The sequence below is a fragment of the Mustela nivalis genome (assembly GCF_964662115.1).
Source record: "Mustela nivalis genome assembly, chromosome: 9".
NCBI lineage: Eukaryota > Metazoa > Chordata > Mammalia > Carnivora > Mustelidae > Mustela > Mustela nivalis.
Window position 1 is genome coordinate 90833481 of NC_139028.1, and position 13678 is coordinate 90847158.

The 13678-nt window shown below is 35.3% G+C and overlaps 1 protein-coding gene across 6 annotated transcripts in view; it reads right to left on the bottom strand.

Annotated features, from left to right (window-relative positions):
• Positions 1-10: 10 nt before the first annotated feature.
• CCDC73 (coiled-coil domain containing 73) overlaps positions 11-13678 on the bottom strand; it is a 140086-nt gene continuing 126418 nt past the window's right edge. For 4 of the 6 annotated variants that reach the window (XM_082748904.1, XM_082748903.1, XM_082748901.1 and 1 more), the window contains 4 exons: positions 9097-9274; positions 6081-7577; positions 3791-3924; positions 11-472 (listed from right to left, as the gene is read on the bottom strand). In XM_082748904.1, the coding sequence (XP_082605030.1) occupies positions 251-472; positions 3791-3924; positions 6081-7577; positions 9097-9274 (2031 nt within the window). In that variant the 3' untranslated portion in view covers positions 11-250. Of the gene's footprint in view, positions 2353-3790; positions 3925-6080; positions 7578-9096; positions 9275-13678 lie in introns of all 6 variants that reach the window. The other 2 variants (XM_082748906.1, XM_082748905.1) reach the window with 2 other exon arrangements.

Sequence of the window (13678 nt, forward strand, 5' to 3'; positions counted from 1 at the left end):
AAAGGTGCAAGAGTTTGATGAAAGGATATATGGAGGAAAACAAATTTAACTTAGGAGAATTGGATGCCGGCAGCCATCTTATCTATCTTAAATGAAACATTTGTAAAAACATAACTTCATCACATCAAAAAAAATTGGAAAACTGAGTATAAATGTAAAGCTTTAGGTGCAGCAATTTGTTCTAGTCAAAGCCATATTATTGATACTTCAGTTAAATAGTTCACCACTGAAAGCATTTATGAACATTCTTTTAATCTGTCATTTTTTCCAACATCTCTTCTGCTTTTCTTTTCTTAGGTTGGTTGTCACCTTCTAAGCTTAGGAAGTTTTCGATTTCGTTAATTTGATTTGTTACCAGGCTCTGCCAGTCATCTTCACCAGCAGATAGTGCTGCCGCATCAGTAAGATCTTTAATCTTGGTTGCCTGAAAATGGCTTTGGAGCAGAACTGATTTCAGGGGCTTAGTTTCCACCTAGGAAAGACCAGACTTGTTTTGCTTACCATTGAAATTACTCGTTTTTTTAAAGTCCTTAATAAGAGTTAAAAGAAAATCCTTAAAGCTCTACAATTATTAGTATGTGAAAAAGTCACCATTTTTCTTAACTAATTTTCAACAACTGCCTTAATTTGGCATGAAAAAAACAATAAAATGTGAATCTGGAGGCTTATGCCTATGTAGTAGCTCTCTAAGTTCCCTAATAAAGTCCAGGGATACCATGAACATTTTCTGAAAAGTCTTAAGCTTACGTTGAAAGAAAAGATATTTAAAACAATTGCAGATCAAAATCTGTTTTGATTTCTCTTCCCTTCCCAAATGTGTCTGTTTTGTGTCTTCTAATCAAAACCAGGAGAAAATTAAAAATGCTAATGGAGGAGGCACCTGGGTGGCTCAGCTGGTTAAGTGTCTGCCTTCTGCTCGGGTCATGATTCTGGGATCCTGGGATTGGACTCTCTGCTCAGCAGGGAATCTGACTGTCTCTCTCCCTCTTTTGTTCCCCCAGCTTGTGCTCTCTTATTGTCAAATAAATAGAATCTTAAAAAAAGAAATGCTAACAGGTAGACTGCCATGTAGAAACTGCCTTTTACTTTGATTCCTCTCCTCCTTCAGAGCACCATTGTTGGACAAAATGGAAAGAGCAGTGAGGTATTTGGAAGTTGGCATGTTTCCAAAGCACTGCATTGGGTAATATTTACTTTTTAACACAGTATTATAAAAGTTTATCATTTTAAGATTTTTTTTCTGATAGTAATTATACTTTTTCCCCTATTATCTAAACTTCCAATAAAGAAATGAAAATCACTAGTCATCTGTCCGGAGAGACCAGTCAACATTTTGGTACGGCTTGCTTCTAGTCTTTTTTTCTAAGCATATTTGATCATTCTATAGAATTTTGTATCTTGGTTTTTCCTTTTGTGGGCTGTTTCCTAGGTCTTAAAGACTTCTCATAAACCACTGTCAGTGACTGCACAAAATTTCTTGGAAAAAAAAAACGGTCAGTGGTCTTCTGATTCCAGACAAAATCTGGTGGTAAAAGTCTATTATGTATTTTAGAAATAAAGAACAGAGTAAGAATTACATTCAAATTACCTAAAATCTCAACTATCATTAAACATTTTGATGTAAATATTCTGGTCTCTTCTGTGTGTATATATATATATATACTTGCAAAATCTGGATCATAATTATATCATTTTCTGTTCTGTGTTTAAAACATTCAATAGCATTTTCCTCTTAAAAGTCTAAGAATATGGCTTCATTATATTCCATGTTCCATAATGTAGTATGTTGAAGTTGCTTGGAAATGCTTACTATTGTAAATTAGGCTATAATGAATATAATTTGTTTACAGATCTTTGAGTATTATCTTACTTTAGAATCTCCCCATTAGACTGGAAACAGGGCATATGCATAACGTTAAAAGTGAGATTATATAGTGATAATTTTTCAGTGAGCTTAGTTTACATTTAACCTCAGTTCCCTAAGGGTTGCTAGTTTTGGATGGATCTATTTGGCTCGTGAGAATTCTACAGTCAGCCACAGTCCCCTTGAATTCTTAGCCTCTGATCTTTGTGGTGATGCTGTGTTCATAGCTGACTGCCTGTGTCTTTATGAAATAACAGATGAAAAACCAAACTATCAGCACAGGACTTCACAGAGACCATGGACAAGTCGTTTAAGCTTTGTGGCCTCACTCTTAGCACTGTTTAGTGGCAAAATGCTATTGTAGTGTAGCTGATAATGGATATAAATGTGTATTTCTGATAATATCTGGCATGTAAGTACCCACCTTATGCATTTAGCTCACAGGGCCAGAATGAATGTAAGTCATCCATGCAGTATGGAGAATGGATCTAGAGAAATACATCAAATCTAAATTGAGGTTGCCGATTTTGATGTAAACTGACTGATGGTCTGTATGATTTAATGGGGGTCTCTCACAATGCTTGATGCATTTTGGTGCATTTGATATCAAGTTCAGATTACTAATTTTCCAGAATCCTTGACTTTTTATCTTGATGGAGAAAAAAAAGATATTAACACATACCTGCTCTCGTTTCTTTCCCCTTAACTGCCTACTCGTGGGAGGGGCAAGAGCAGGTATGACTGGAGAAACAAGATGTTGATGAAAGTTTACACTTAACAAAACTTGTCATATTGGGCTTAATTGAGGTTTTGCAGCCTACAACAGTAATTCTCGTTGCAGACATGTCGCCACATACCGCTTTGCTCCTTCCTTTCCATCACTTCCTTTTAAAAATCACTTCATTACCTCTGTACCTCCTCTTTCTGCCTTAAAAGATCTACTCTTGGCCTAAAATTTCTCCTAGTCAGATTATCCGTCTTCTTTGCATTTTAAAATTTAAATGAACTTAATTTTAAAAGGAAAATAAAATACACTGTTAAAAGCTGTTATTTGTTAAGGCTGTGCTATTGCTGTAATTTTTGTTTTATAGGTGCTAAGGGAAAGTTACTTAATGTGTACCTCTAAAATTGAAAAAAATATACAATGACTTCAAAATCAGCCACTGTGCAGTTGGTTTTTTTCTGTAAGTAATCTTTCCTAAACTTTTTAGGTATAACCTAAAAAGGTTTTTAGCAGTTAACACCTATAATTGCCTATTTTTAAGATTTTGAACAGTATAGCCTTTCTCATGCTCAAGTTTTGCACTCTAAGATAAAAAATAGCTTATAAATTTTGCCAAAAAACTGATCATCTGTGCTTAGTTGCTTTTCATATGACAAATGGACTTGTGGAGCCATGTAATCTCTACAAATACTTTGCTTAAAATATATATAAATCCATACTTACAATATCACATACATTAAGGGTATTTGATCCCTTTGCATACTATGTTCTAATGGAAATAATTTAAATTTTTCTTTGCAATAGTTTTACCAAAACGATGTAATTACTTAGCACGATAAAGAACAATGGAACTTAATTGACTGCATTATTTTGAGACATCGTTTATTAAGATAAAATTTTAAATGCTCAAATGCCCCTACTCCTAAATTTAGGTGACTAAAAAAAAAGAAGGACAGACATAATACACTACCTCACACTGTCCTTCCCCAAACAGGCTGGGTTATATCTATTTGATTTATACACTGTGACTTTTTCCTGCTGTTTTCCATCAACCTTAATTGTGAAAAATGGTGCCATGTTGCCCTCTTGATATTATTTTGGAGATCAGTTAGGTCTTAAAGCATCCAGATGCATACAGTTCTACACATATCTGTAGAATTAGCTCACTAAGGTCTGCTCGGCAATATTTTTAATTGACTTACGTGTTCTGTGGGAAAAGAAGAATCGTAAAAAGTCTTTGCAGTTGCATTCCTCTCTTCACTGGGCTCTCCCTTGGGATCTGGATGGATACTCGAGTTATTCAAAGTGTCAGCAACTCTGTTAATGCTGGTAGTATCTGGTTGACAAAGAGGAAATGGCAACAACTGAATTTTATTCTCCAGGCACTCATTTTAGGACTGAACTTGTTTTTCTCTGATCCTATCTATGCTTTTGTACTTAAAAAGCAACTGTTTTGTTTTTACTTTGAATATTCTATAGTTTTCACTGACTTTGCTCTTAATATACATTAGGCATTTCATTTCAGAAAACAAAATTTTATTGCTACTTTCTAAAACCTGCTGGTTTCACGCTAAAATGAGTGAAATGGTGTAAATATCTTCTAAGACAAAATAACCCCATAAAATGTTACCCTCATTCCCCTGGTTACTTGCATTGTCACAGATGTAAACATATTAAGATTGATGGAGAAAAGTCTGAATCAACGAAAAGTCAGATTTATAAAATATATTTAAAGAAACTGGCCACAGTAAGAAGCCCAACAAACAGGCTGATTAGTAGGGGTCACTGGAATTTAATAAGTAGATAAAAATGATTTAGAGAAACATGTCCGCTTTGAAGGTTAAAAGATACTTATATCTGGGTGCCTGGGTGGCTCAGTGGGTTAAGCTGCTGCCTTCGGCTCAGGTCATGATCTCAGGGTCCTGGGATCAAGTCCCGCATCAGGCTCTCTGCTCAGCAGGGAGCCTGCTTCCTCCTCTCTCTCTCTCTGCCTGCCTCTCTGCCTACTTGTGATGTTCCTCTGTCAAATAAATTAAAAAAAAAAAAAAAAAAAGATACTTATATCTTTTATGAGTGGATATTTTACAAGTTGAATTTCTACAGAATTTTCAATCTCCCCTTCCATTCTTATTTATATCATTGAGTTTTAACGTAGAAGAAAAGCCTTATGAGAAAACAGTCAACATGAGACCAGTGCCTTAACAGCACTTGCCTAACTGCAGCATTCAACAGATTCAAAATTAATGTAATCTGAAGTTAATACATTTTATTCTATTAGGAAAGTTACAGTGTGTAAGATGAAGTTTTATAGTATTTTGGTGGTTTCCGTTTTTCCCTGCATTACCTCTCTATGCTAGTAAACCTGATATGCTAATTTTAATTCCCAATTTTTCTCTTCAGAGTTCCTTAATTGCCTCTTTTTAAAAGTATCTGGTAGCTCTGAAAGCTTCCCTTGTAATCTGCATTTCTTTAATGGGTCTAAAATCATACTGTTCAATGGCCAAGTTCCCTTAAAAATCTAAGAATATCTTTAAATATCTTAACAATCAGTAACTCACTACGAGATTGCTATTAACAAAGTAAACTTTTTTCATGATAATCTTAAACTGCTGTTCGTTGTTAAAGTTAATCTGTATAGCATTTATACATGATATGTAGTATATTTCTATTTTTAAATATTTTTGGTAGGAAAAATTTCAAATACACAAAAGCAGAATATGAACTTAGACCATCACCCTGCGTGAACACCATCAGTGTTAAGTCCTATGTATTTCATCCATTTACCTCCCCCTATTTTTTATTCTAGAATATTTTTATAAAGCAAAACTTAGACACTTAATTTATGTGGTGGTTAGAATACACTATTCTCTGAAATGTTGAATATTTGAATGTTTTAATGTTGGTACATAACTAAGGGATTCTGTTTAAAGTGTTTGAGTTACAAATATCAGTGATACGAAATGTATTAATGTTACACCTCAACAGTGTTTGTAAAATGAAAGCTGGATTCTGGTGCTAGTGAAGGGAAGCTAGAAGTAGAAAAGTCAAGGAAAGAGGGAGAAAATTGGGAGAAGAAAATGAGGGAAGTTTTTTCAGTACAGAATGAAAAGGAATAAACATGCCCACTGGCAAGAGCCTTATCAACAACTGAGATTCTAACTAGATAGTTGTTACTAATTTAAAATTAATGACCTGGACCTGTGATTATTTCTGCTATTTCTAGTTCCTTGGTGAAAATTTTTTTTAATTTCCAGTATGCATTTGCACCTTAGTACATGTTAATATCAGTGGCTCAGATTTAGGTGAAAAAAAATCCACTCATATTTAAATAAAACCTTTCCTACTTTTACTTATATAACATGTATAGAGTATCTTAGGTTTAGGTAAAAAAAAAATATGTAAGTGGTTTCATTTTAAACATAAACAGCCCCTTTATCAGGAATAAGGAGTAGAAATTCAAATTTAAAGAAAACATAAACATTGTTTTCTTACCTGGTCCAGTATCCTTCCTGATTCCATCATCGTTTTTGCAAAGTGTCATTGAAACCGGATTTTTGTTTGCTGATGGGCCTATTGGTCTCTCCTTCAACAAAGGAATGCTAGAAGTTGGAGTGCTCAGTGTTTGACTTTCAGTTTGATTTACTTTTGACCAAGGACTGGGGTCTAAGAAATTCACATATACTGGAATTTTCTCAGTTTTTTTATCTGAAGTTGAAAGATCAAAGGCTGACCTTCCACTTCTGTTTACTAAATCTCCAGATGGCTTTATGTGAAATGAACATGATTCTTCCAGCTGTCCTTCACTGTAAATTTTTCCTGAAACGATGTCATTTAATGACTCTGTTTTCTCTGTATTATTTAACAATGAATGCTGTCTTTCATTGACATTCACAAAAAGGAAGAGGTCATTTTTTGTGGCGTTAGTTATCTGAGTCTCGTCAATCTGACTCTCTTTATTAGAAAACTGTATTTCTGTGGAAGTTTGCATAGGAACAGCAATTTTCATGTCTTCAGCTTGTGAAGTATGTATATTCTCATTTTTAGCCTGAAGATGGGAAGTGGTTGCACTGTTTTCTAAGTATCCCAGACAGTTCTTTAGCTGGCTAGTGTGCATCTCATTCAGATTTTCCTGCATAGTTCTTTCACCAGGGCTTGAGTTGGGTTTCACCAACATAGGCATAATATTAACATTTTTATCTGAATTCTTAAGTACTTTCAAATTCTCACTGAAAGCAGCCGATGAAATGGGCTTGTTAGTTGCTGTGTCAGAGGGAATAGTCGGTTCAGGTCTCTCTAAAGTATCATTACAGATCTGCTGGAAAACTGAAGTTTGTTTAAATGGCAATACACTGCACTCACTTTCCTTATTTAACAGTTGCATTTGGTTTATTTTACATTGTTGATCATCTAACATAACATTAGTTGATTCCTGTAAACTGTATTTCTGACACTGAACAGCATTCTTTTCTACATTGAGAGATGAATCCAGATATGCTTTGGTTTGGTCACTACTTGTAATTTCCTTCTCTGTGGCATTTTCTTGAATCCCTGGAAGCAATCTGAACCGTTCAAATGGTTCATTTTCAGGAACCTCTTTCTTTTGATTTGTATGCTGAGCCACCCCACTTAGGATATTGTTAGATGATCTGTTATTATCAACCTCCAGATGGGCATCTGCATTGTGAAGATCAAATCCTTCAGTTCCTTCTAGGAGTATCTTTTCTGTTTCTGTTGATCTGTCTGCCACTAAAAAAGAATTTTTTGGTGATTTAAATTCTGTACATCCATTGTCTTTTCCTGAACCCACTTTATCTTTTATTTCTGCGGTAACTGCTTTTCTAAAGTCAGTAATATTCAAGGTTTGTGCTTGACTAATTAGTTCTTTTTCTGTGCCGAGGTTTTTGCTTAGGGAGATTTCACTCTGATTTTCATCCTGAGATACAGTAGGATCAGTTTCATTCTTGGAGCTTTCTTCAAAAAGCTGTAAATCTGTCATGAAGAGAACACAGTAAATTTTTATATTATACCCTAAAACCTGCTTTTATAAGACATAATGTATTACCTATTTATATAAAAACATTTAGCCTTAAATATTTCATTGACTATTACACAAACATTACGATACCAATTTTACCAAATATTGAATTCCCTTGTTCATAATAACATTTAGCATGCTAAATATTTGGCTCTTCTCATATGAAATTTTGATTTCACAAAGTATTTTTGGTTTAAAAAGAGGGAAGTTCAGGGTATTAGGAAATGGTTTTGTTTTCTAGTTTCTTATACTTCCTTTTGAGCATACAGTACAATGCCGTGTAAACACATAGCCAAGTAAATAAAAATGAATTTATCCTAACAAGTTAGACTCTAATTTCTATTATTACTGTCAAAGAAATATTTAACCAAGGAACCTGAAGATCTAATTGACTTTATTAAATGATTCATTGAATCAGACAGCATCCTTTCTAGCAAAGAAAAAAGAGCCCCATTGAACTACAGAGAAAAAGGTTTTTAAAGGTAGAGAATTAATAGACAAAGGAAATTATTAGCAAAGAATACATTGTTTTAGGCAAGGCCGCCCTCCTATGGGGAAAGAAAGAGGTCTGTCAATGGATTTTTTACTGCTGACCAGAAGATTCCAGGTTGACTCCTTAAAGGTTACATTCCTGAGGATTGAAGCTGCAGTTTGGTTGGTATTAAGTTTTGGTTTGCTGACATGGGTTCTTAACATGAGTAACTCCATTTTGGGCCTGTGGTTTTCTTTTTACCATTCCTGAGGATCCAGAATTGCTAGCTGTTTCTTCAAGACTGACAATTACCACTTCTTATTCTTTACTTTCTAAGTATTTTAAAGTTTGGAGATACTTTTGTGCAAATGTATAGAATACCTAAGAAATATGTTTTATTCATCTAGGTTTTAACCATAGATTTCAAATTTTCCATATAGTTAACCTAGAATACGAAATTCAGGACTTGAAGGGCTTTAGTCCATTCATTTTCTCTACAACATCTCCACCAAGTGGTTGTTCAGCCTAGGTTTGAACACCTTCATAAAATAAGTCTGTGGTCTTTATAAGCAGTTCTTTTTCAAGATGGACAAGTTTAGTAAATTATTTCAGTGGTTACAGAAAGGCATTTGAACTAAGAAAAGTGCTCTAGGTCTGATACTCAGAAGGTTATTCATATCCCAGAGAACACTCCACAAAGCAGTGAATGCGGAAAACTGAACGCAAAAAGCTATGGAGTAAGTGATAAGGAAAGGCAGAAATAGAATTTTCCCCAAAAATACTGACTATAAAAAAGAGCTCAAAAGAAGCCATCTTAAGACCATACACAAATGAAAAAGAGTTTCTTCAACTACAATATGGGATCCTCAAAGCAAAGACTTTAATTGGTACTCCCCTGAATTCCACAGGTGGCCTTGCACAGCACTTTGACAGATCCTTTATTTGTGGGAGAAAGGGGGAGCTCAGTATTTAAAATTAGAAAGTAGCAGTATGCTGGTTACCTTCTACAATGACTTCTATAAACGGACCCTCTTTCTTCTCTTTTTCTCTGTAGTCTGTATCTGAACAAAAACTCAAAGTATCTTTCTTTCTTTCTTGCCCAGAATTGTATTTCTGTATGATGTTTTCTGATTTTTCCATTGACATTTCACTGTTTTTAGTATTTCCTTCTGGAATATTCTAATGGAAAATGAAAAAAAATACCTTTAAAAACATTGTTAAATAGTATAAGACTTCTGAACAAATTCTTCTGATAAAAGTACAATCTGTGTTTCAAGTCAGCCATTCAGTAATTTTGTAATAAGTTCTCTTAAACCTCATTTTGTATCATTTATCATATTTAAACAAAACTGAGACCCTTTGAAGTTTTCAGTATGCATTCTACATTATTATATAACCTCACACATTATTTATAATAAAATAACCACTCATTAAAAGCAGAGTAGTCATGGTTAGCAAACTGTTTTGAGTATTTGGTATTTTTATGTATCTTGAAAGTAGTGGATCAGTTCAACATCCTTTTATTCCCCCTATATTCAGCACATAGCCATTGAAACACTGCACTAAGCTTTCAGATGCAATAAAGAACAGCCTACAGACCCTAGTCTCAAGAAACAATCCAGGAGGAAGATAGGAAGAGAATAATCTAGATGAGGATAGGAGGCACTCCAGGGAAAGCAAAAGACATACACAGATGCTAAACACAAGCAAGATTATAGTCTTCATCAACTGCTCGGGATTTCTTTCAGCTAGAGCTTAGATTGCTGGGAGAATGGAGAGATGGGAGGCTTGAGGTAAGCTATGCCCAGGTCAATAAGGGCCAAATACAGCATGCTAAGGGTTTCCAGGAAGACCATGAGAAATCACTGAAGGGTTTTAGACAAGGTAATAAACACGATCCATTCTGGCTGCAGCATCAAGAATAGATTAATGCTTTTTAAACTTAATTGATTAAAAACTGCTATGAGAAGTAAAGGTTCTACAACACAGCACACCAAATACCTACTCAGTGAGATTATATTCTGTTTTCTGTGCTACTTTATTTCATTTTTTAAAGAACGCTGGTCACAGACCACTAAACTAATTTACATGAACCACTAATAGGCTGCACCTAGAAGTCTGAAAAATACTGAATTAAAGGGAGACAACATGAGGCAGAGAGAAGGATCAGAAGAGTGTCCTAGTGCCATAGTCCAGGGGATATCAGTAGAGATGAAGAACTGAATAGATACATGAATTATTTATGAGCTAATCAACAGGGCTTGATGAATGATGGGATATAAAACAGAGTCAAGATTGATTCACAGAGTTTAGGTATGTAGAGGTGACTGGTGGATGTTATTTACTCAACTAGAAAACAGGAGTAGTAGCAGGTGTGGATGAAAATGTCATGGGTTGTTTGAACCTGCTGAGTGTGAAAAGTTAGTAAGATAATAAGGTAGAGATGTCTAATGAACATCTAGATTTATGAATCTGGAGCTTATGAGAAAATTTACCTGGAAATGTAGATTTGAAAATCATTGGTAGAGAGATGGCCACTGAAGATGTACAAGTTGATGAGACTAAGTAATGAGAGTATATTTTGAAGGAAAAAAAGGGGTAAAGCATAAAATGCTAATGAAAACCACAAAAGAGGCAGAAGAAGAGAAGCTTGCAAAAGATAAATCTGTAAAGGAGAATGACAAAACAGTATGGTAGTTACCAGGAGCTTTGTAGTCTTGGATAAATATGGGTTCAAATCTGGTTTCAGTACTTACTAAGTATGAAATCTTAGAAGAATATAGTAGTTAACCATTGCTGTGTAACAAGTTACCCAAACTCAGAGGTTTAAACCAGCAAACATTTATTATGCCATAGTTTGAATGAATCAGGAAATCATGAATGATTTGGCTTTGTGACTCAGGGTCTCATGAGGTTCTACACAAGCTGTTGTTACTGGAAGACTTAACGGGCTGGAGGGCCTGCCCCTAAGAAGGCTCACTCAATGGCTGGCGGTTGGTGCTGGCTGTTCGGTGGGATGCCTAAGTTCTCTTCTATGGGGCCTTTCTTCCTCCAGGAACCTGACTCTACAAGGAGAGAGATGGACACAGGATCAAAAATGGTTTTTTGTGTACCTTATAAAATGAAAGAAACCTTAGCATGTTTAATTGTACATGGAAAAATATAAACTAGTAACTCACAAAAGAAATATAACTGACAAACATAAGAAAATATGTTTGGGGCACATGGTTGGCTCAGTTGGTAAGCATCTGCCTTTGGCTTGGGTCATGATCCCAGGGTTCTGGAATCGAGCCCTGCATGGGGCTCCCTGCTCAGTGGGGAGCCGGCTTCTCCCTCTGCCTGCTCTACCTGCTGCTCCCCTGCTTTGTTCCCATTCTTGTTTTATCTCTCTGTCCAAAAAAGTGAATAAAATCTTTTAAAAAATACATGTTTAATAAAAATGCAAATTAAAACTGATTAAGGTATGAATTCAGAGAGTTTGGATATGCAGGTGTTTTTATATGTGGTTGGTGGGAGTATAAACAATCTGGGAGTGCCTGGGTGGCTCAGTGGGTTAAAGCCTCTGCCTTTGGCTCAGGTCATGATCCCAGGGTCCTGGGATCAAGCTAGGCAGGGAGCCTGCTTCCCTTCCTCTCTCTCTGCCTGCCTCTCTGCCTACTTGTGATCTGTCTGTTAAATTAAAAAAAAAACACACCACAAAACTCTTTCTGGAAGGCAGTCTCACAATATGTGTCAAAATTATAAGAAGCAAGCTCTTTGATCCAGCAATACTATTTTTGGAAATTTATCCTAAAGAAATCATCACAAAAGTACACAAAGATATTTGTATAAGAATGTTCTACAGTAGAGGAGTAGAGAGATTAATTATGGCACATCTCATTCATACAATTGGAACTGTGATACATGTCAACTGCTACTGACTTAGAAAGCCACTATTTAAAGTTAAAAAGGCAGTTTCTTGAAAGGTTTAATATAGACTCAGCAAATCCACACTAGGTGTATACCTCCCCAAAAATGAAAACAGAGACTCACACAGATGGCTGAATGCCAGTATTCAGCAGCGTTATTCACAGTAGCCAAAAGGTGAAGACCCAAGTGTCATTAGCAAATAAATAGATAAACAAAAGCTGGTATTATCCATTCACTGGAATATTATTCTGCTGTAAAAAGGAATAAAGTTCTAATATAGGCTGTAACATGGGTAAACTCTGAAAACCTCATGCTAAATGAAATAAACCAGATAAAAAGGACAAATATTACACAATTCCACTATTATAAAATATATAGAATAGGCAAATTCATAGAGTCAGAAAGTAAATTAGAGGTTACCAGAAGCTGGGGAGAGGGGAGGTTGGGGAGTCACTGGTTAATAGTTAGACAGTTTCAATTTGGAATGATGACAAATTCTTGGAAATATTGGCAAAGACTACACAATACTGTACTTAATTAATTGTAATTAATGCAATTGAATTGTAATTTTAAATGTCAACAGAAAGGACAGAGAGATGATGGATTTAGCAAAAAAAAAAATTTAACTATTACAGATGTTCAAAGATTTAAAGAACAACATGAATATAATAAAAATATATCCCCCAAAAGAATCAAATGGAAATTCTAGAGATGATATATACACTATCTGAAATAAAAACTCACTGTATAGGCTTAACCAAGATTAAACATATTAGAACAAAAGATAATTGGACTTCAGGGCACAGAACAATAGAAAATCCCAATGGGAGAAGACAGAGAAAAAAGACTGAAAACAATGTGCAGCACCTGAACGTGGGGGACACGATCAAGCAGTTTAATGTATGTGTAGTTGAAGTCCCATAAGAGGAGAAGGGGACGGAAAAAAATCTTTGAAGAGGTAATGATCGGAAATTCACCAAATTTGATGAAAACTCATTCCACAGATTCACAAATTATTCAATAAATCCCAAGCAAAATATACACAAAGAAAACCAAAGCAAGGCAGGATATGATAAAGAGGGATGTGAACTTAACAACTGCAGACTTGCCAGAAGCAATGCAAGCAACAATGCAACAGCGTCTTCAAATGAATGAAAGAGAAAACTGTCCATCTAGAATTTTAGATCCACTGAAAATACCCTTTACAAATTAAGGAGAAATAAACACTTTTCCAGACAAATAAAAGCTGAGAGGATTCCTCACCACATGTGCACACACATGCACGCACTTACACAAACCCACAAATATTAAGGGAAGCTCTTCAAGCTGAAGTACTAGGATACCAGCTAGAAACCTGGATCTACACTAATGAATAAAGAGTGCCTGAAATGGTAAATATGATTGAAGGTAAAAGACTTATTTTCTCTAATTCTTCATTTTCTTAACCAGGTTTAAAAAAAGGTTAAAATTTTAAAGTAAATAACACTACATGGTGGAGTTGATAACATGTAAAAGTAAAGTGTATTATAAAAATAACACAAAAGGGGTGCCTGGGTGGCTCAGTGGGTTAAAGCCTCTGCCTTTGGCTCGGGTCATGATCCCAGGGTCCTGGGATCGAGTCCCATGTCGGGCTCTCTGCTCGGCAGGGAGCCTGCTTCCCCCCTCATTCTCTGC